General features: G+C 44.6%; 1 protein-coding gene across 1 annotated transcript; it reads right to left on the bottom strand.

The window, feature by feature from the left end:
* Positions 1 to 2,324: 2,324 nt before the first annotated feature.
* CAPN14 (calpain 14) lies at positions 2,325 to 24,094 on the bottom strand. The gene is given in 20 exon segments (XM_074820620.1): positions 2,325 to 2,351; positions 2,634 to 2,689; positions 3,357 to 3,473; positions 4,639 to 4,717; positions 4,836 to 4,904; positions 5,320 to 5,384; positions 7,142 to 7,199; positions 8,793 to 8,855; positions 9,707 to 9,743; positions 10,203 to 10,408; positions 13,108 to 13,283; positions 13,978 to 14,141; positions 14,766 to 14,840; positions 16,110 to 16,195; positions 17,524 to 17,589; positions 18,291 to 18,465; positions 19,539 to 19,675; positions 20,306 to 20,424; positions 21,383 to 21,452; positions 23,864 to 24,094. Coding segments are annotated over 20 exon segments (2,076 nt in total).
* Positions 24,095 to 24,179: the final 85 nt, after the last annotated feature.

Below are 24,179 nucleotides of genomic sequence, written 5' to 3' on the forward strand. Positions count from 1 at the left end.
GCTCTGCATTAAAGAGGTGCGAAGTAAATAAGTACAAAATCTGATATAAAAAACAATGTGTACAACATTAAAATGAACTGCAATTTGAAACTGGGTGTCCTGCACCACAGCTTTGCACACGGCCTGCGACAGAGCTATGTCCAGCATACTCCTAGCCTTAAATGATTCTCGCTCAGCTGATTACACACATTGTACAACAAACCCAGTTGGGACTGACAGATTTTCACCCCATCATGTCCAGCAGAGTCCTGCTGTGAACACTTTGCACTCATGCAGACCCCCCCCCCAGCCATCCCCGTGGGTGTCAGGGACCATCGTTTTTGGAGCACGCTGAAAAAGCAAGACCTACGCTCTCTCAGTCAACCTCTTCGGTTCTTCTAGTGCTGCTCCTGCACACAGTAAATCAGTGTTTATAATATTCCCCACTGAGTTGAGTGCAAATTAAATCAGGCTAATTTAGTTTGCACCACCATGTTCAGCTGCAAGTCACAAAAGGAAACAAGAGTCATGACAGTTGGGAGAGGGCATGTGCTTTGTGACGGGAGCTGCTAACGGAACGGAGCCTCTTCGGGAGCCCAGCAGGACGACAGCACTGCGACACCACTGCTCAAGGGTCCTGGATGTCCCTGCTCCCTCTAACCTGCTCTGCTTCCCAGATCTGAACCCTGGAGCTCCAGTGACACCACAGATGGGCCACTCACAATAGATGATAGATAGATCGTCTGTAATAAACAAGTACAAACACAGCTATCTATCTGGTTCTAACAGTTTTCTCATGAAAACAGTATGAAAATGATACTGTTGAGAAACAAACTGTTCTGGGGAATAAAGTGCGCAGTTGTTGTTACTGTTTAATGCCTCCTGACTGGGAACACTTATACACAATGGAGTTTCTCTCTAAATATGTTTACGCTGTTGCACAGGCTTCAGTGCAGTGGTAAGCACATACCTGAGCTCTGTCTTGTTCGTGTATATCCACAGTCCACCTCGCCATTCCTGACCTAAAAAGTCACAAAAAGCCAGAGGGAAGGCTGTCTATGCAAGCTTAATATAACTCCCTAATACAAAGGCATAGAGTATGGTCTTTCATTATATGTTCACTCCTGTTGGAGCTGTTTCATTCAGCGCCCAGACTAGGCAGTGCACTGGAAGAAAGCCACAATTGAGTTGTCCACATGAATGCAAAAAATAAAAAAAATATAATCAAAGCAGTGACCTGTAACAGGCATTTAGGGTGGAAATTTCCAGCCCAGTTAAATAAATGGTAAGAAAGTGAAAAAGGATCCTACAGATAGATGCATCAACTACCTCGAGCATAGAGTTTGATGTGAATAGTCCCACTTATAACATGTTCTCTAATGCTGTTCACATCTACGCACCCAGTTTCCACTATTTAATTAGCTCCAACCTACATGTGCCTGCATCATTTAAAAGTACACACACACACGCACACACACACTCTCTCTCATCCTGCTTTATAAAAAGTAACTGACAAATATCCAAATGTTTTACCAGACTGCTCCTGTATCATGCTACAGAGAACATCTATTCCCTGCCAATCTCTGGTGACTTAAAGGCAATATGGGATCAGTTTACTTCTCACTGTACTGTACTTTTCAATCTGCAGAGAAAACCCACTGCCTTTCTGAAATAAATATGCAAACATCACAGCCTCCATCCACAACAAAAACCTGGAGGCCCGGCTCGTTGCTTGGTCAAATCAACTTAGGTTCACTTCAGTAGGGCTATGCTGATTTATAAAAGCAAAAGAGATGGTCTGAATGCTTGCAAATCATCTTTCCAAGTCATGGCTAGGGAAGAGTGTTTGTTCAGAGTCCCCACCTCTCCTTCCCCACAAGCACACAGACTCCTGTCCTCTACCATGGGCCTAGCAGCTGCAGAACTGGGATCTCCTCTAATAGATGACAAGCCACTCAGAGCAGGGGCCATTTCCCCGTTGCCAAGCACAGCCTCTGGGCACCACCACAATGCATGCCATCCTATAACAACAATAGTGTAACATCAGCATTAAGGAAGTGACCCCAGCAACTCAGCCACTATGCTCCACGGTGTCACACTGCACTCATAGTGGTTGGCACCCAGCAGCCTCTTCTCAGAAGGATTGTCCGAGTGAAATAGGACTTAAAAGAAATACATTAATTAGCAAAACTTCAATTCACCAAGTCTGCTTGAGAGGAAGACTTTTCATATGAGGTAAATTGCAGGGCTGAGTTCAGAGAGTCCAGTGTGCACAGAAAGTTGATTCAAAGCAGCCTTCCTCACTCTGGCACAGGCCTGGTTGTCCCCTCCTCTACAGCATTGCTTCAGGAATACAGTGTCATCATCATCCACTGTAAAATAATGGAGAAAGTGAATTGAACTCATCCATCCCTGTGAGATCTCTGCGATGTTCACAGATGAACTGCATTATGGAGCATTGGAGATTTTCTGTCGCCAGAAGGAGCAGAAGCCATAATAGAGCAGAAGACTTATAAGCCTGAAGCTCCTTGTTGTTTCTAACCTACTCTGTAAGTGATCAGGTAAAGATACCGTTTTTAATGCTACAGAACAAAACATGCAGTGCCACTTGCAATGAAGGAGCCTGCATTTGACAGTCAGGGAAAGGGCTTTACCTCAGATTCCCGGAGATATATCCCTTTGCCATCTTGTGTTAAGTTGCGAAAGGCCTCTGCGAAAGAAATAAATGAGGAGCATTAACTTGATAGCCAAGAGATCAACACCAGCCAAGACACTCTGTTTCAGGAAAAACCTCAAAGGCAGAGCTTGCAGGCTATTCACAAGCACATGTGGGCTTCTCTGTTCTGCCACTGGAAGATCCCCAGGGGCTGGGACACAGGGAGCAGCTGAATAAAGTCAGGCATGTTACTGTCTGTCCATCCAGCTGTCAAACCTCGAAATGCAGGCAGTCCCAACCTCACCCACTACAGTTTTGAGACATCTGCAAAGTGTCTACAGCACAAACTCACAGACTGAGTATCAGCTGTCCCATCATCACAACTCCAGTCCCACCAAAGGAAGGTATATTCCAAGGCTTTTCCTGGAAAATGAGCAGTCTTCATCTGTAATTTGCCTAGCTCCTCCTACAGAAGACTGGCACAAACCTGCAGGGAGCTAAATCACTCTGATATATACAACCCAAACGGTGGAAAGGTAAAGAGAGGGAGCATGATTTCCTCTATATCTGTTCCTGCTTTAAACTGATTATTCTTGGTCTATTCAGAAACCCAGTCTTTCTAATTTTGACCTTGCCACTGTCACCTGGAGCAGCATCAGAAGGGCCAGGGCCTAGCTGGGCAGCCCAGCTTGCCTGGCCAGCCATGTAATGCCAGTCTCACCTCCCATGATCTCCACTCGAAGCATGAAGCACACAAAACTCTCAAAGCTGATCTTTAAGTCAGGGTCACCATATCTGATTGCCATCAAATTACAGACTTCATTGCTGAGAGAAATGCCTTCATAAAAGAGGAAAAACAAAAAAAAAACAGAAAACAATAAGATGGCAGCTCCCAGCTGTACACAGCTGAATGTGCTATTGGTGTGCACACAGCTGTGAGCATGCACATCTGAGTGGTCTGCAGCCCTTCTCCAATAGCTTAGTTTTTCAAACCTCCCCTAAGATAATCAAATATTAGCCAGCCCAAAACAGACCACTACATGGACATCTCTCCTCCAAATTTATAAGGGTTCAGACATGATCCCCTATACTCACAGTCCTGTCAGAGATGGAATAAAATACACATGGGCATCCTTTGCTCATGGTGTATGAGGGTAATAATAGAAGCTGTGTTTAAGAGCAATACTCCACAAGAGGGTAGGAAAAGAGGTGAAAAAGAAAATCCAGAGGAAGCTCATACAGAAAGCATCAGTCCCAATGTCAAGCAGCATTTGCAAGGAATAATAGTATTTTCTATTCATGGCCTGGGATTTTATTTTGCTTTAGCAGAGGTCCTCCTGGGTTTCTCACTGTGTTTTCACTGACTCAGATGAACTGGGTGAACCACACACCAAACACAGGAGTGATATTTAATCTGTAAACATGCAAAAGAAGCTACAAGACTGAGCACCAGCCCCCACTCAAAGCCCAGGAACAACAACAGAACTTGGACCCATATGTATCATCTTCCATTTCTAGATCAAACTTCAGACATTATATCAGTGCAGTCTGGCACCAGTATTGCCTCTGTGCAAGTCCCACACTTCCAGGTTCAGTCCCTGAGCTGTCGTCTTCAGCAGAGGTACCAATTTAATATGAGCTAGATCTGACCTCCTGCATGTATCCGCACAATCCCACACAGTCTTTTAAAATTAAATTAGCAATGAACAGGAAGGGATTTAAAAACTGGGTCTAAAATAGACAGACACTTCTGTTTCAGAGAACTATCAGTACTGGACCATACTGGAGCAAAGATTAAGTAGCCCATCCCACAGCAAAATAATTTTCAGATGTGTTTGCCCAGCTAAAGAGGGAAACAGAGATAGCTAAAACCATGTAGCCTGTGATGTTTTCCACTCTTCCCGGGCTCTACCTACAATTCTCAAGATGCTTCCCAGCCCTGAGCTTTTTCCAGCCTTTATGAAGAAGCGGATGAGACATGCCAAGACGTGCTGTGGGCTCACCTGTCTCCTGTACAGCTGTATGCAGTTCTACAAGGTCAAGCTTTCCTGATCTGCTAGTGTCTCTTTTCTGAAAAACTTCCTGGGGGGCAAGAATAAAAATTTTTATGCAAAACAAACCCCTCAAAAACCAACAGACAACACCAAAGGGATTGTGAGCAGGAAGCTATTGCAAGGAAGCACAGAAATTACTGTTATACCAAATAGAAAAGCAGCCTTTTCCACAGGAGTCTGAATTCCTGAATACTCAGTGTGCCCGAGGCATTCAGCTTAGTGAGAGAATTAAGGTCAGAACATTTCAGTTACACGACAGAGAGCACCCATTACATAAAAAAAAAAAACCCACCCAAACAAACCAAAACCTCATAGCCACTCTAACATTCACACAAGTATAATATGAGGATAATGATTTCTTAGCCCACAAGCCTGTCTATAGGCTTGATCCTCCTCCCACTAAAGTTAATGGAAACCTGGCTGCTGATTTCAGAGGCAGCAGGAATCAACCCTTTCCCAAACCAATTCCATTCTGTCACAGCTGAACTGTTATTATGGAGGGTGAGAAGTTCAGTAAGCAGGGCCATGTCCTGGTGGTAAAGAAATCACAGTAACACCCCGCCTGCCCTAAGAAATAATGCTTCAGTGAAGTGTTATATGAGTCAGAAGTATCACTCATGCCAAGGATACATCCAAGAGCGCCAAGATACCCTGGCAAGCATCCAGACTGAAACTCAGGTGAAAACTCTGGAAATCTGGAGAGGAAAAAAAAAAAAAAAGAAAAGATTGTTTTGAGGAGTCATTGAACATCTCTCAGAAAAATGGACTCTCACAAAATTCCCCCTCACTTGAGAGGGCTCAGGCCCCAAAGCTTTTGTGAAACTTTACACCCACTTGCGAAGACGTATCATTTATGATGATAAAAATATGAGGCAACAGGATGGATTCTACTAGTCTCAGAAAATCCAATATGAGCTCCCTGCAGGCATGTAATATGGAATGAAATATGGTACACTATCTCCAGCTATTAGAGAAAATGGAAGGAAAAGGACATCCAAAGCTGTAATCCCAAACAGAATTTACTGCTTGACCTTGAGCAAAGTCACTTGACCTGAAGAGCTTTGGGGAGCAGCACTGCAGATTAATTAAAACCCTTGCGCTAAGCATCTCTCTCTTTCACAGAGACACTGCCAGCTCTGTTAATATAATTAAAAGTACAGGCATCACTGAAAACATGATGCTACATCAAAGCTTAGCATACCTGGTTCATACATAAGTTACAAGAAGAGTAACAGAAATAGACTCCAATCTGGCTACAAATCATGATTATAGATTGACTGTAGACTTCCATTGAGCAAGGGACAGAACCATAACTCACCAATCCCTTCTCTGCAGAAATTGAAGATGTTTTAATCTTGTAATAGCCTTGTTTAGTAAATATGAATCAAGTACTGCAAAGTTTCTAAATTAGTATCTTAAAATTGATCACTTATGAAAAATAAAGACTCTGCTCAACATAGCCTTCTCACAGGTAAAACAGTGCCTGCTGGATCACTTTGCAAAGGCAGAGGAGCTATCCTTGTCCACCTTTGTAGAAAAGGGAGCAATGTCAAATTCAGCTTAAACAGAAAACGCATGACACCAGTCTTTTGTGTTCTTTGTTGCCTATAATGACTGGACAGTGTATTTTCTGTGTTGCACATTGGTTATTACCTGTGAAGAAACTGGGAAGGAAAACTGGATTCATCATTGTATCTGTAACTTCATTGCTGTTGTTCAGAGAAAACAGCCACTGCAAATCCTTGCTGCTGTCCAGGTAGCGTTATTTATAACTAGGGACCAAATTATGAGCTTGTGGGGTGCTCTGGACTGCCACTGGCAGAGTGGATGTTACAATCCTCACAAGAGAGACAACCTCTGGGCTCACCTCGTTCTCATGAGCATGAGTCACACATGCCACGTGCACCTCCATCCTGTCTCCCAAACACAAAGAGAGCAAGGAACAGCCCTATGCATGCATAGCAGGGAAGGGTAAATAGGAATAGCAGGCATGAACTAGGCACATCAAGGTAAAGACAAGACCCCCTTCCACTGCATAACTGCCTACAGACCAGGCTAACTTTCTACACCTTCAAGCAGTGGCACTGCCAAGACTGTGGCAGTGGCACTGGGTGATATGAGATACAGTTTCAGAATCAAGGTTGAGGTCAAGCTGGGTTTGGAGGTTAAATTCAGAGTCTGCATTCACACACAATATCTATGCATGCTCTTTCCCCTCATTCTTTCAGTTGTTGAAATTCAAACCAGATTAGCTTCACTTATAAAATTCCTACCATGCTAATTCAAACCCCAGCAAATCCTTTCTCTCTGGAAATCTAACATGGCGTCAGAAGAGTCAATTCAGTCAGATTCAAGCCAGTTTCTCTTCCCAGAATTCAAGAAACAGATACAGGAGCTGAGGCTTTTCTCTAAGAGGGTTTATTTTACAGAAACATTATTTCTCAGCACTTACTTCTCCAAGATATATTATTCAGGATCCTCTGGAGCTGAACAGCATTTATTTCAGGATTCTGTGATATGGAAGAGAATTTTTTTTTTTTTAAAGTATTAAATCACTTTTCTCCCTCTTTTGTTTTCCCAGCATGTCCCATCTTCATTCTCTGCTTTTCTGGCTCCACTCCAGCCATGTGAAAATCAATAAAAAAGACTCCCTTTGAACTCGACAAGATTCTCAGTCTGCAAGAGCTGCAGTCTGCTCTGGGCTAAGTTCTCAGGGCTCCAAACAGATCAATGTGGTAGTGCAGATTTACACTGAGTGAGAATCCAGACCATTAACCTTTCAGCCCTGGTACCATTTGTCCCATCAAGCACACTGTCAAGAGACCTGCTTCAAATATTTCCCTTTTATCATTTATGAACAAAAAAAGATAGAAACTTTGGAATACTTCCTCCTGAAACTCTTCAAAGAAGAGACTTGCCCTCCTCCTTGTTATAATACAGTTTGCAGGTTTTTTAGAAACTGTGACATTTGTTTGTTTGGAGGATTTTTTTCAAATGTCACTCTTCAAAAATAAAAGCCTGTTTCAGATCACTGAGGCATGCCAGGGTAACGTATTAAGAAATGGCAGTACTTCTCACCTCTGTGCGTACTTGGACCTCCCGACAGCAAAAGACCATCATCTCGCAATAAGTGGCAATTTCTAGCACATCTGAAAGCCACACCATTCTCAAAATCTTAAACAAGTTGCAAAAAGTAAAAGCATTCCTTGTTTTTAACAACAGCTTCTGTCAAAATATTGCTATCAAGAGTGCAAATGTGGTTTTGTGAAATCGTGTTTGCCAAGTACAGGGTATGGTACTAAATAAAGGCAGACACCTTTTCTGAAAGGTGGAACGCTTGCATCCCTCACCTTAGTGGGATCCCTGAAGGTCAACTCCATCCCAAATCAGGCGAGAGAGATCATTAGAAAGAATATTTCACAATAAGGATCATATTTCACTAGGAAAATTAGTGAAAAAAGCAGGTGATGGGACACCTGATATCTACTTCACCTCTCAAAGCAACTTAGCTGCCATCAAACTGTGATGAAGGATGTACAAGTGTCAATATTTCAGGGGGTGTTGTCTAGTAGGCAAGTTTCCCCAACATGTGTAAGAACACCTTAAAGGGTAGGGTAGATCCACACAGCCCACCACTTTGACCCCAATACAGGCAATAAGAATTAACATTTAGAGAGAGCACGTGAGCCTGATCTGCTTCTGCAGTCCGTTCTCCTGTTTCCCTGGCACCCCTAGCTGTTGGAAAAGGGATCTTAGAGGATACATCCCTGCCTAGTCCTTTAGTATGTGTTTATGGACCTGCTGGCCATTATTTTGCTAATACCTTTTGTGCCTGTTGATACTGTCACATCCACAGTGTCCTGTGGCGTTACGTTCCAGGCATTCACACCCTGTTGTGTAGACAAGTGTACCTATCTCAATGCCAACATACTGCTAAGCTCAGTGGTCAGATCTGCTGCATGGAATCAGCACTGTACACACAGTCCAACCTCCTGTTCCACACACTTCCACACCCAGACCTCCCTTGAACATCCACATGATTTTACTTTCACAGAGCTACATAATAGCTCTGGAGGAGTTTGGCAGCTCATGGACACACTTACCTGTTCAAAATGCTTTGTGAAGAAATCCTCCCAAATCTTGCCTTCATACCTATCAACAATTTCCTTTAAGATATTTAAAAAAAAAAAAAATAATCATTAACACAAGGAAGAAAAACATCGCCGAGGCAGTTACTAAAGATGTTTTCCCAGAACAGCACACTCATCCCCTGCCCTTCCACCTTCTCCCCACCACTGCAATCAATGCTACATTACTAACACAGCCCACTGCTGAGATAGCTCTCCACCTCATAGAAATGCTATTTCTTGGAAAGAAATGCTCAGATAACACTCTGGGGAGAAACATTTCGCCCCCACCAAGCTGTGCAGCAACAAAGGATGGGGATCACTCCATGCCAAGAAGAGAGAGAAGGGTCTCTGTCCTCCTTTATATAGGAGAATAGAGGAGATGAAAGAAGGAATGCCCTGTTTACACCAGGGGAACAGATTACGCTATAAACTCCCTGGCACAAGTTGGAGATGTGCATGCACTGCCATTGAGCTCAGTTATTTTGAAAATAACCTATAGACTGCTGCATGGGAACAGTACTGCTCAGGTCCCATGATGTCTTCAAAACTCTCAAGGCATGAAAGAAGCAGGGAGAAGTGCAAGAATGGGCCAGGAGTCTCAAAAAAGCCATGAATATGAAAGGCTACAGAGCAAGTAAAATGGCATCACTAAAAGAAGTTTGCGAAAAGGTGACTAACAAAGATGTCTAAAAATTTGCCCGTCCCCCACATTTGACTGCATCTGTCCACACAGTCCAGTGGACTCTGCCTGTAAACCCAAGCTATCCTTTCAAAAGTGCTGCAACACAAGCACTCATGTTCTCACTCAGCCTCTCCATAGGGCAGAGCAACAGGAAAAGCACAACATTCTGAACCACAGACCTTCCACTTCCCTCATATTCACTCACCTTAGAGAGGATGAAACTGGTGTTCCCACCCATTTCCCTGGAGATGCAAAAAAGCAGACACATTAAGGAGTTGTGTGTTTGTCTCAACACAGGTGGCATCCCCCACCCCCAGATGGGGCCCCAACCCACTGTTGCAGCATATGTTTTTTTTCCCTAGTCTTACAGCTGCAGTAAGTGAAACCCTCATGGCCATACGTCTCTCCAGGGGCTACCAGCATTTGAAGTCTCCGAAGCACTATTTCTGCAAAACAACCATCCTAGTATCGCCAGCAGGGTCTCCTGGCAAACTGATGATGCGTTAAAAATTGTTGTCCTTCTCCAGTCTCACATATGAGCAGGCTGCAAGAATCCCTTGTGGGGCCTAGCTCAACACTTCTTGAAAGGATAAAGCCAAAAGCAGTGCTTCAGCCACTGAGAATCCTAAGGTGAGGGAAACCCACAGCCAGCCTCTCCAAAAGAGATTGTGCTGCTTTTTCAGAGCAAAGCAGCATCTCACCGAAGAACATGCTTCCTGGAGAAGACCCGCAGGATGAACTCAGACTCTTGCTGAGGCTCCAGAGTGGATGGGACAATCACATAGACACCAGGCTCCAGGTGGAAGTCATGAGTCACTTCCCGCTCATCAAGGAAGATCTGGTGCTTGTTCACAGGCTGATGTCGGGTGAAGAAAGCTGGGGGCAGCTTTCTGTTGCTTTCTTGGTACTGTTAAGGGAAGAAACAGAAGAGAAATGTGTTCTGCACCAGCTGAACAAACAGACAAAAGACTTGTGGAGAATTCACAGGCATAATATAGACAGCCTGCCTTCACACCTCAGATTTTTTTACAGTACAAGCAGACAACAGGGCCCAAAGGACTCAGTCTCCTCCCAGGACATGGTGATTTTCACTAAGCACTGCCCCTGCCCAATACTAATATGACAAAAACAGGGCTTCCTGCAACCTTATCAACAGTATAACAGCACTTGCAAGGAACAGAAGCAAGGACTGGAGAGAAGAAGTGGCTCCTGTCAAAGCAGCTGCTGCAAAAGTCACTACCATAGTGGCAGAAATATCTTCAGGCAGGACTGCTCTAGAGACTGCTCTTCACTAGTCAGAACACCCCTCCTATCCCACAGGTACCATGCACTTTGTCCCCAGCTTGTTTTTTGCACAAGGGATCTGGTTGCAGATGATTTTTCAGAGCACCTGTGATCTGAGCATACTGCAGGAGCAACATAATTCCTAGCCATGACTCCATGCATGTGTCCTTGATCTGCCTGGCACTCTTGGCTCTTACAGATGTTTTGCTCTGGAGGCACTTCCTGCAATAGGAGGATGGATAAAGTGTTGACCCAGGCAACACTGAACTAATTTTTAATGCCACTGAGTGTCCAGTACACAGGCCAAATAAATAATCCTGCTAGCTAAAATCACTGCCACCTTCTGATCTTGGCTGTTCCTCAAAACATTCAGCTGTTTTACTCTGCAGCCTCATAGGGAAGATGCTATTCTTCTTCCTTTGCCAGTATTTTTCTTACTAATAGAGCAATCTTTCTCCTGAAGGGTTCAGGGTTACTCCTTCTTATGACCCTTCTGTTAAATTCCAAAGTTTTTATATTCCAGTCAATACTTTGTTGACCATAGTTCCAATACCTTAGATGCTCTCAGCCAGCCATCTCTCTGTATTGATCTTGGCAACCACTACAAACCTGAAATTAAAGTCCTGTCTGCCACCATTCTCCCTCGGATGTGGTACAGCAGTGTGCTAGGGCCACACTCAGACCTCCTCTACCAGGAAGTTTAACTCAGTTGTAACCCTGATAATGCCCAAAATCTTTAAGTCAGGAAGGAGTGGCATCTTACCTCATGGTTACCATGCCGGAAATACAGTAACTGGGAACACAGTTGTGCTGCCCTGACCATACACCAAAACTTTTCTTTGCTAGACCAAATTCAAAGGGATTCTCATTTAAGAGGTGTTCTGAGCAGTAACAGAGTGGAAGATATGCCCTTTCAAGATGAAAGGAGGTAAACCTTTCCCCATTTTAAATAGCCCCCTGAGGTCAGGGTCAAAATTGGGACTTATATCAGGGTTACACTTCCAGGGACCTTCCTCAGGTCCCAAAGACTGCTGTCTAAAGAGAATGCTAGAAATACAGATGGCCTGAGGAAGCTGGAAACACCTGTAGAATCAGCTCCAGAGCATCCCCAGCCAGTAAGGAACCTGAGATCCCCGGAGACCCCCGACATGCATGGGACACAGACTCTGTTCCTACCTCACCCCAAGATGGGGAGGCAGCAGAAAGGTAGCTCTGACTCCCCTGAGCACTGCAGTGAGTCCAGCTTAGGCTCAGCCAAGAACTGGGGCACCATCCCACAACTGCAGCAGGGACAAACTGCTGATCAGGTAAACACTGATGCCACTTCTAATACCTCTGAAGACCCAGTCAGAAGCTGAACAACTAATGCTCCTTTTTAAGACCACTGAGCCCTCCTGATATGGCTGCTTTTCAGAAGAGTCAGTGGATAGCTCTACATTAATAGTGACTTACTGGGGTGCCTCACTTAACTCAAATACAGTTACTATCTGTCAGCCAAGGAACAAAGGCAAACACAACACCTTCAGTGTTGTCATAACAGCTGCACCAGCCCAGGTCCCTCAGCAAACAGCCAGCAGCAGTGACAAGGGACTCACCTGTAGGTCCACCTGCAGGAAGACAAGAAACAGAGCATCTGTCAGTCAGGGACCTCTGGGTCTCACACAAGATAGCTATATCATTGATGAGAAGCAGCTACATACATCCAGCTGGGGTCTTTGCCTTCAGAAACCTCAGCCCCTCCACCTGAAAAGCCTTCCCCACAGCCATCTCTCCATAACTGTGCAAACTCACAGCAGCAACAAGAGCTGTGGCTCTGTTCAAGGGAGAAGAGTGGCTCTGGAAGGCACTCAGATAAGCAGAGAATTGAGGGGGGATACTCTCACTCCTTCTAGTGATATCCACTTTCCCCTGGGTACACAGGGAACTAGCAGTATTCACACATGGGCAGCTGCCACATCATACTAGGAATACTTCTCAAGCACAATTTTACCATGGTTGGAAATAACCTGAGGGCAGCACTCTCCCTGCCCCAGGATAAGGGGATTCCCAGCACCCTCTCCCAGCTCTTGCACATATTCTCAGAAAGGGCAAAATAAAACCCAGTGTGCTCTGAAGCAAGAGGCATTTCTCACTGCTCTGCAGGCTGACATACAGCATACCGTGTGCTAGGCTGGAACTTCCTGGCATGTGAGGAAACTGGGCACAGGCAAAGAGAAAAGAGCACAGATCACCCTGCACACAACAAAACTATTGGTCTGCAAAGCTCTACAATTTACAGGGGCTGGAAGTTCTCCTATTTGGTGAAAGCAAGAAAGGCAAAGCAATTCTTCACACCTTGTAGAGTAAAAATCCAATGAAGAGGTGAGGAGCTCGGTTCCGGTGTTTGCTGCTGTGTTTCTGCATCAGGGATATAACCACATTGCATGAAATCAGGCTTTTCTTATTGTCTTCAACTGGTAAAACATTCAGCCAGTACTGAGGGTTCATCCAGAAGGTACCTAAGCAAAACAAGAAAAATATTTTGATGTCATTTTCCATCACAAAGTGGGTTGCCAGCTTCCCACATGATGCCTGGCATCAGACTGAATAGGTCATAGGCTGTCTGGACCTCCAGACCCCACAGGGATTTGATCTTACAGTGCAGTTTACAAGTTTAGCAGTGTAACCACTATGTAAGACAGGACAAAGGCCCAGGAACAAGGGAACTACATTTCCACTCACTTGCAACTAAGAGCTCATTTTGTTTATAAATGTATCACTATCGCTCCATCACCTCTGGTGTACCAGCTAGCTGACTTCAGACCCCAACTGCTCTGCTTCCAGAACGGCCGAGTCTCTGCATTTCCCATTCACTTTACTTAAAATACCACTCTCTGGAGTGCTAAGGATGCAAATTTTAACAGGCAGGTTTAATGCCCCAAGGAAGCTCAGTGTTGGCAACCGATCCTAGGATTCTGCAGCTTATTTCACGACATAACCAGACCATTGTCCTATGTTTGCAAGTGATGCAGCTTCTGTGGTAGCAGAAGCTACTCAAAAGTTCTTCAGCTGCTTATTTCTGATGCTTGTGTGGCAGGTTATGCAGGAAGAGCATGTTTCTGTTGTCAATTTTGTGTTAACAGGTGTAAGGTGCTGGTAACTGAGTCAGCAGAGCAATGTTACCCCAGAGTCATGCAAAAGAGCACCCCTCACCATTACAGAATCCCAGACTTCCTCCTGCTGTACTTCCTTTAACCCATCTCCCACTCTTCAGGGAGTACATCCACTTTTTCCCATCTTCCTGGCTCATCAGGTCTGGAGTTAATTTACAGATCATCAGATCTAGAAAATGAATCTTAAAATCTCGCAGAGACATCCTGGGAAAAGAGTGCCAAGAGACATCTTGTCAGCAGTTTAGTTTAGTCCATATGGCTTATAAAAAGAAAAGGAAAGGGAGCAGGGAACTTCGAAGCTGCAGCATTCTGTGTTACATATGGTAATGCTCATATTTTATTAGGCAGTAAAGAAGAGAGCGTCTGCTCCAACAGCAGCATCTAGCAGTAGCAAATGCACGACTAAAATTTCAGCAAAGGATAGCAGCAGAGATTAAACCGCAGTGAAATAACACGGGCGACAACATTGCCACCTCGTGGCAGAAGCCATGGAGAAACCACGAACAAACAAAGCAAGCAAGAGCTTCCCAAAGCTATCTTAAAAATAAAAGGTGGGACAACAGCTCTTGAGAACTGCCCATGACTCCAGCAGCCCTGGGAGACCTGGCAGCGTCCTGCTTCTCCCTTTGAAGAACAGCGCATCTCTTCCGTGTCAGCAAGGCTACTGCTTCTCACATCACCAAACAGAGGAGCAGAGAGAGCAAGCAAGCATGGGCTGTTACAAAGCAGATCACATATGTCTCAACCTAAGTGACAATGTGCTGCTTCATCTCCAGACTCAGCCCCAGAGATACTGGCAGAGAGGGAGAGGTGAGACTGGGCCATTACCAGAATTCTCCATCCTCCTTCTTTTTCCTCAGCAAAATCTTCTCCTTTGGGCTCAGCAGCTCCCATTTGTAAGAGCTGAGGGCAAAACCATGAGGTGACTAACCAAATGTGGCCTCAAATTCAAGGCAGAGTACATAGCTTTCCTGTATAAAAAGATGCCAAATCCCTGTCCCCACATATCTCCACATTTCCTCCCCACTAAACACAGGCCCCCTATGCCTTCAGCCACGGGAGACTCTCCAGAAGCACTCTGGGTCCTATGAGATGTAGCTAAAAGGCTCCAGTTTTCTCCAGCAGAAGCCAGAAATGCTCCATCAGTCAGTCCGTTCACTTGCACACACAGCTTCCAAGTACTTAAAATATAAAAATCTAGACCTGTTTTGTTGGTTAATTTTCTGTCAAAGGAGACATAATAGGAAGAGTGTTTGGCATAATGAATGAATGACTAGGACAGCACAAGAGGCAGCTGGGAGTCATTTAAAAGGCAGGCCTACAGTATGTTGCTCATTATGCTCTTCAACAGGAGCAGCTGGTATGTTGTCATTATGTGATAGACACGCATCAGAGAAGTTACTGCTCTGCAGACAAGGTGAAAGTCACTCACATTCTCAACACCTCCCTGTGCTCTTTCCTCCTCCCTACCCCCAAGCCTCAGCAAACAGGGTCTGTGCAGGGAATGAAGTGTAGCTTGGAAGGAAGGCACATGCTCCGCTTCAAAGAGGAATAGGACACAAGTCTACGGTTTCCTGTGGTCTAGAATGCAAACCACTGTCTTTCATGGATCTCAATCAAAAAACTCAGGCAGATGCAAATATGGGGCCCATTTGCCTCCCTAGTTGCTTCCTCTGATCTCATACCCGATTGCATTTCCCCAACCAGCCAGGACAGAGGACTCCTTCACAGCCACCCAACTCCAACACTTTGCAGCCTGTGGAGGACTTTGCACGGTCCCTCCTGTAATAAAGGGCTGTGTGCCCTGAAACATGCTGTTTGTTTAGAGCCTCCTGCACAGCTATCTGTCACTTCGCGTGCCATCCAGATCACAGCAACATGGTCAGCATCTGATGTTCATATTATGTTTCCTCTGGCATTCAGTGAATGGAAAAGCAGAACTGAGCTTGCTGAAGCTGCATGTGTGAAGTGAGCCCAACCACATGAGCACTATCTGCTGGAGAAATACAAATCTATTGAGTCATTGCTTTGACGCCAGAGGGGCTGTGCAGGCAACTATCATTATCTTAATGATGCTGTCAGCACTAATTCATGCCTGAAGATGGCAGCATGTTTCCTCTAAGAAACCTTTCCTCACACTCAGCATCAGACCTTTCCTTTTTTTAAACTCACCTGTCACTCCAGTCTCCTTTCCATTCAATTTTTCCCCATGGATTTCTCAGTCTCACTAGGTTTTCTGGTCCATATTGACAGGTCACCTGCAGAAAACAGTAACACTGTGCTTACCAAGGTCTCAGCAGTTCTCATCCAGTTTATATCACTGTACTATGTCAGATACTAACAAAGATTTTGTTTGTTCTCATAGATGCCAGCAAGTATGATGATAAAAATCTATGAACATGCAACTCTGAATGCTAGCACAAAGAGATTAAGATGCTTTATCTTACCTTCTGTAACTGAAACCAGTGGCCTCACAGATTCCTAATTCGGAGGCTTGATGGTAAATTCCTCTTCCTTTCCAACATCTGCTCATTTTGTGCTTATGTAGGGGCAGAACTGTACTACTGTGAAAGCTAAGTCCTGCCCAGTGCAGTGGCACAGCACAAGGCAGCCCATGGGGTGACCTGAATTGGGATGCCATGGTGGGAGAAGAGGGAGCCAGGCTGACTAGGGGCTTTGTTGGCAGCACACAGCAGAACGGCTGACTTCACACCAGCTCCGCATGCTCACTCAGTCCTTTCCTCCTGCCTGGCTCTTCATCCCACCAGAGGAGCCAGACTGACAGACATGTGTCTGATAAAGTCCACACCTAAAACCCTCCTGCTGTGTGTGGGAGACACAGGCATGCGTCATGCCGCTCACAGTATCCCTTCCAGCTTTCCTAGTATCTCTTGCTAGACGTACTGAACATGCTTTCACCCACATCTATATCACATGTCCAAAGCCCCACAAAGCCCTTTGCCACCCTTGTCAACCTCCTTTTGTGGCTGAACAAGATAGTCATCCATCAGTCCAGGAAGAGAAAGGTCAAGCTTTCTCCCACTCTTTGGGACCTATTATTTTACTGTCCCTTACCTCTAGACAAATATCTTTAGGGAACTGCCAGTGATGCTTCTGCAGGTCAGTGGGATCCACTGCAGATCAGTGGGGTTTTCACGTTTCGGCCCTTGTATTCAATTATCTTTACTTCTCTATGGCCTCTCCTCTGACTTCAGAGGAAGGCTTTTCACCCCAAGTAGGTTTCAGCACATCCTCCCAGCATCCCCAAAGGCCAGTCCTTTCATCCTTAACAGCTAAGATGCATTTGTAGGTGATGCTCTCAGCAGAGCGCTGTGAATCATTCCCACCCTTAGAAATATGCTGATCTATATCCATTGTCCTTTATGTCAAGGTCATGATACTAAAATGGACACACTTGAAAGTGAATTTTTACAAAGCACGCAGTCTCTTTTAGTCTTAGACTAAGAGAAAAGCATTGGGGGAGGAGATACCATAGTTGCCCTGATTAAGGGATGAACCTATGACTGCAATAAAAATTGCTGACATCCAAACAAACCTGGACCCAGGACTTTAGGGCTAGTCTTACCTTTCTAATACCAGTAACTGTGTAGGCATGGCCAGCAACAAGCCCATTCTTCAGGACCTTTGTTGACTGTATACAAGGAAGAGAAACAGAAGGAAAATAAACCTTTTATTCTATCCCTACTTACACAGCAGACTTGTATCAGTACCAGAGACCTGTACCCATGTAAGCAATGACTCTCAATGCAAATGGAGAATTTCTAGGAGTCTAGGAGTCTAAGCTCCTAACAGCTATATTTTGCAGTACGTTTGGAATTGGAAGGTTGATTGGGAAGGTCCCTTCCTAAATTGTGGATCTTTGGCTAGAGACCATCTGACTTTTAAAAAGTCCAGGAGGTAAGGTTTTGATTTTCAGAACAGTAGGGTTTCCCAACAGCTGAAGTGTTAGCACCAGGCTTGGAAGCCAAGACTTGAATTCATGTTCTGAACTACACACCTCTCTATCTTAGCTATAAGTTTATTCCATGAGTCTCTGTGCCTCACTGCACCACCTGCAAAAATGGAAAATTTATTTAACAAAAATGAGAAAATGCAGTAGGTCCTTATTTAATAGAGGTTCTCCAGCAGATGAACCAGTTCCTAAACATCACAACAGGGAGCTGAGAGCTGCAGGGAATCAATCCATGTGCAAACTTTAAGAATGAGATTTCTACAGAAGCCACATGCGGCAGCTTTGATATTTTCTGAGTCACAATGACTAGCTGAGCAGAGGGAAACAGGTCTAGAAAGGCTTTTAGCTGTGAAGCCATTTGATGTCACTCCAAGTCTCACCCCTAAATGTGTCTGACAGCCCATGAGAGATCTGCTGTAGGTTGCTCTTGTCAGGATATCCCACAGATCAGGAGGAGCTGCTGCAAGCTTGATCCTTATATTAACACCACCTGTAAAATCCACCAAAGCTTCTGAAACTTGCCCAATCTGCAGATCTTCATAGGAGCCATAGAGTCTAGCAAAAAAGACATCAATATATTCTTGGGGTTATAGTCACAGATGATAGGTTGAGGAAAGCTGTAACTCATGTTTATTTTAGGGGAATCTTTCTCATTTAGGAAGAGAGAAATCTGGCAAACTGCCTCCAATATTGGCCATAGTCTGAAAGGGACTCTTCACTCACTATCATCCCCTGTTGTACAGTAGTGAGAACATGCCCATACTTCTTTGATAACTCTGCCTTAGCAAGTGTTGTCTGAATATAACACCAGACACTGATACAGTGCCTTGAGAGGCATGTTGTGCTTGAGAGTTCAGTCTCCAATATGATTTTCTTCACCACCGCTGAACAACTTTCTGCGCTCTTTCTGTTCTAATGATAACCCCAAATGAAAATAACTGAACTTTCTCTCCTTTGCTGTGATCTTTTTCTCACTGTTAACTAGAATTTTTCCTTGCTCTGCAGAGATTATTTCAGCCCAAAATTAACAAACTCCAACAGTTAGGCCTTGTTGCTTTCTTCTTAGTCCTGATAAACCACTCTAGACAAAACACCCTGGAGACAAGCCAGTATTCTCATCGTGCCATGTGACTTGTTGAATGCCTCAGCTCTGGGGGACCCGAGAGCAGGAACGTCTACCAAAACCAAAGCATGATTCTTCAGCAGACCCCCAAAGTGAAATTCATTGCAAGTTTCTCATAGTGATAATACATCAAAGGAAGCATGAGAAATCATTCACCTTTAAAAATCCCTGTCTGTGGCCTTCTGCTCCTCTGTGGTATTTACAAGGAGGGCATCATTCTAGCCAATACACTCCAAACAATGATAACACTTAGAGGACAACTCCCTATCCGGTCTGTTTTCACACTTACTCCTAAACCCTTGGATCTAAACTCAAGGCCCTGGATTGATAACAGCTACTGCAGTGGCAGCTTCTACTGTGTAATAATAGAAAGATGAGAACCATTTACTACACTCCAAAAGTGGCAAGGCCTAGGAGATGCATTTATAAACAAGAACAAACTGCGTAGGCACCAACCAACATATTTTAGAGAGACTATTTACATAACTTGTAGTGAATCACTTACTTAGCATACGCCTTCTCCAGAAGGGCTCCCCAGAACACGTTCTTATAGACTGAGGAAACAAAGACCAGCTCTCCTGCCTCATTCACCGGCAGACGATCATCAACCACCACGTCAACCCATTCACCGAAGTGCCAGAACTGTCAGGGGAAAGGAATGAGTTATGAGTTGATGTTTCCCTTGAAAGGGACCTCCCCTTGAAACAACAGGAAAGGCAAGATAGCTTAGCTGTGGGCACAAGATTAACTGCCCTGGAGGGAGAGCTGCTTTGGGTCAGTGGGACTACTGACGTACCCACAGAGTCAAATCCTCTCCCCCACCCTGCCAGAGAAGAAAACAGAGCATGCATGAGGTGTAAGAGGATTAAACAGGGAAATCAGGCACAGCTGGGCCTCTGGGGAAGGAGTTCCTAACAGCAGGGAGGCAGAGTTGCATCAAGAGCTGGGCAAAGGGGTAGAAGGTTGGAGCAAATGTGCTACAGTCCTGCTGACTGTTGACACTATGGGGAAAGACTTTTGTCTGGATTAAAATGTGGGTAGGACACAGCTGGAGAGGAGGGCCAAGCAGAGGTATATCCTCAGAGTAGCTTGCAGTTGATCCACTGCCCGCACTGCTTTGTGGGAGGGGTGATGGGCTACTCGCCAGCCGGGATACTCTCTGGCCACTTGCCCCTGGCCAAGAGGAACCACGTACAAATTATCTAAGGGTGTGACACAAAACATGACAGAGGATTTCTGAAGACCTCCTGCACTCTGGGGGAGCAGATGTACCCGGAAGTGGAAAATGCCAGCGTATTTCCTCTCAAAGCTCTGGTTTTGTGGCACAACTGCAGCCAAGATGTCCTGGTGAAACGTCAGGGCTTCCAGGGCTGCCAGGAACCAGCAGTTCTCTGCGCCAAGACAAATGGACACATGCAGTTGGCTGAGAAGCAAGAGTTGTCAGCCAAGTTCAGGAACACCACTAAGATCCTAGCAAAAGAGCTGTTGTGCTGATGTCTTTACAATTATAACAAATCATACACAGAAAATGAGATGATCCAGACATGTGCTTTATTTAACCAAACCATCATTGGTTTATAATTGTTCTTTCATGATCTTTTCATTTGGATACTGTTTGGTTAAATAAGAAATTTAGCAAGAAATAGCTCTAAATGGAAAATTTCCAATTTTTTACTGACATTGCATGGTTTTTTATCTGTTCTCTGTAAAGGCACACTATTAAAAGAAACTTTTCCCTTTTTCTTTGAAAACATTAACTTGTCAGAAGAGAAAAATAATTTCCAATGGATCTCACGTGCAAGACTGTACTTATCAGACTTTGTGTTTAAGGGCTTAAACCACTTCAAAATTAATTTAGTCCTGCCCCTTCCTGCTTTACAGATTACAATATAACCTTTTACTTTAGGTAACACAGACATAAAAATGATTTTTCTAACTGTAAAGCTGAGAATAGGATGCACTCACAACAAGACTTAGGTACAAAGATAGCAAAAGCCTGATTTTCCTTCTTCTGTTGTCTCTGTTCAATTGTCAAGCAGCAACATTACAGACCAGTAAGCGGACAGGATCGCTTCTTATTGCAACACTAGCATGCACAGAAGCAATACAGAATAGTGGTTTCAGCTTGTGGAGACACTTCTCACCCCTCAAATCCCACCTTGAAGCTTGCCAGGTTTTTTACTGAGTCTATCCCACCTTAATGATTGCTTCATCCACACCACGTCAAGTGAAGAGATAAGGATATGCACACCTTCTATTTCTATGCCAAGTTTTATACAGTCAAAATTCCACACAAAAGGTTATCTTGTATAAGAATACTTAGATATTTATACAAAGGAGCTTCCTTACCCACCAATCCTTGGCAGAGATCAAGTTGTTTTCTGTTTGCAGCATAAAATACGGGACTTCTGTGCAAAGCCTGGGAAGCAGACAACCAAAGAGAAAAGAGGGAGAGAGTGAAGTCAATAACATGAGCTGGTTTAGCTTCATGTCAAGGACTTTCTGCCTTCAGAGCTGCAATCTCGTAAGATGGGAAATACAGCGAGTCCTTAGTCTAGGATGTAAAAACCTCATGGATATGTGACACAAAACACTTCTTCTGCCTGTTCAAAGCTTTCAAAATACTTAGGATCCCTTTGACCCAGCAGACGTTGTTCTGGTTCAGGTATAGCTTTAGTGTTACCATGTGCTGTGACTAATCTGACACAAGCCTGGGCACACATTTGTGTTTGGTCTACATTGAATTTGGAATCTGACATAAGCCACCGGTGCTCAGATTCATCACCATGAGTCTCCACGAACATCTCACTGAGAAGACAACCCTTCAGGCCTGCGAGCCCTACTCCTCTGTAATTGCTGACAGGTTTCAGCCAAAAAAGGTTACAATGGCAGAGCATAACTGTTCAAACTTTCAGCTACCCCGGCTGACACCTCCGCAATTGGAATGACATTCAAGCTACAGACTAACTGACGGCTGCTACAGAAGTTCCTGTTGCTGTGATGAGTGGGTCTGTGAATAATTTTTCAGAGAGAAATTATGTTGCTATTTTTCTCCTCTCACAAGTGCCTCTGGGGTCAAATTAATAAGCTAAGTGTCAAACTTATGTTTCACTCTAATGACCCACAAATTGCTCTAGCTAATTTTCACACTGTTGGCTTCCCCTTCAGGCAGTATCAGAGAAACAGCAAACCCTCAGAAGGCAGTTACAGTAATTAGACCCCAACCCCTACCCTTGGTGAATTTGGGTGTTCAGTTTGCAGGCCATCAGTCAGAAATGCAGCAAGCTACAAGCCTGCAGGCTGAATGGCAGAATCTCAGCATTTCCTCTGCAGCACAGGGACTGAAGGATGCACAGCATCCATCCTCAGAAAGCCTGTGCTGGGCTAAGTCTGGCATTCAGAGCAAATGGCAGCCTTCTTCACAAGGCAGTTTTAGAGCAGCAGAACGGTGGACTCTGAGACAGAGGAGGTTTCAAGTCCATTCCAATATCTCTGGGATGGAGGGACACCTGAAGGGCTTTGTAGAGGAGAGGACTCATGTTGACCTTTCCCTCCCAAATACCTCTATGCTGATATAGCTGCCTCAGCCACAGTGTCAGGCACAACCCAGCTCAGGCCCCTGAGGACCGCACTCTTCCTCCACCTGCAGATGCGAGACTTCAAACCATCTGCGAGACTGAATTATGTATGAAACTCTTGAGAACGAGGGCTGCTGTTCCCAAGCTCTCTTGCTGGCTTTGCAAAGGTGCCTCTACTTTCCCAGTGATTTTCATGAGTTCTGCAGAAACTCAGCCCTTCTATGTAATCGGTTAAATCTGACAAAATATGACAGCTAAAAAATAACTTAGATAGGAGATGCTATCTGCTATTACCTGGCAGAATTCCCTTACAGACGTGGTAACATAAGGAGTCAGTGCTACTGAAATTCTCAGATAATTCTATATATTGCTTTCAGGAAGATCTGATTGTCAGTACATTGCTCAGTGGCTTAGTAAGAACAGAACTTGCATTGCTAATAACAGGCCTTACCTAACTGTGTCAGCGCTCTGGCCTGGCCTCCTGGACTTGTTATCTATCCATTTGTTATGAGAAATTGCTCTGTGACCAGCCCTTGAAACCAGGTATCTCTTATTGTGATGTTCAGTTTAAGCATGGGATACCAGCAAAGGCCTTGGAAATATGGGCACAAGTAGAAAACACAGGACCCAGAACTAAAAACATCTCACTGACTGATAGTCAGTTACTGGTTGTGGCAGAAGCTCAATCTTGAGAGAGAGCTGGGAAAAGACTGCTCTAAGTACAGTAAACAGTTAAGCAGGAAAAAAACAGCCCAGTAGGAGGATAAGGCACCTGTCACTGCCGGCAAAAGTAGCAGACTCCAACATCACAACGGTATGTGGTCCATGGGAGAGGGGTCAAAGGCTAAGAACTCTCTAAAAGCTCAGAAATCTGAAAGGTCAAGATCTTGAATTGTGGGGAGAGGGATCATCGCCATGAGAACTGTCATCATGGAATCACAGTGGGATCATCAGAGCTGTGAGCTCCAAGGACACCGGCTCCCCCCACTGCCTTTCCCTGCTCTCGCTGCCTGCTCCGAGTGTTACTGAATATAAACTGAACAAGGCTGGTTATGATTTTGGGCAACAAATGCTTCAACTCCATGTACCCCAGCTTCCAAAATGACAGCTGACACAATAAGTGTGATCTCTAGATGCATTAAGGCACATCTAAATTAAAGTCTAAGAGTAGTCTGCCCAGTGCTAACACTATTTGCTGGCTACCAGCTACAATCATCCTCTTACATGAGATTATTCACTGAAAGTCACTTACATGTGGCCTCTTCCACTGCAAATTTCGGGGTAGTTTCTTTAGCAGTGCTCCCGTTCCAATAGAGCTGATGTGAGCAGGGAAGCTGTCATCTGTGAACAGGCATTTTTTCTTCAAGCACGTCTCCAGCAAGGCCTGGTAGTTCTGCTGGGTAGGTGGGGTGTGTTTTTGAAAGATACTCCTGCCTAAAGGCACAGGTAATTTCTTTTTTTTCAGGCAGGGCAGAAAAGGCATGGTGATGTCCACAGTATGCCTGGATAATTTTTTCCACTGAGGATTCTGCAGGGATCTCACCCTGCACAGTCCTGCTGGAAACCCC

The sequence above is a fragment of the Strix aluco genome, chromosome 3 (assembly GCF_031877795.1).
Source record: "Strix aluco isolate bStrAlu1 chromosome 3, bStrAlu1.hap1, whole genome shotgun sequence".
In the NCBI taxonomy this organism is placed as follows: Eukaryota; Metazoa; Chordata; class Aves; order Strigiformes; family Strigidae; genus Strix; species Strix aluco.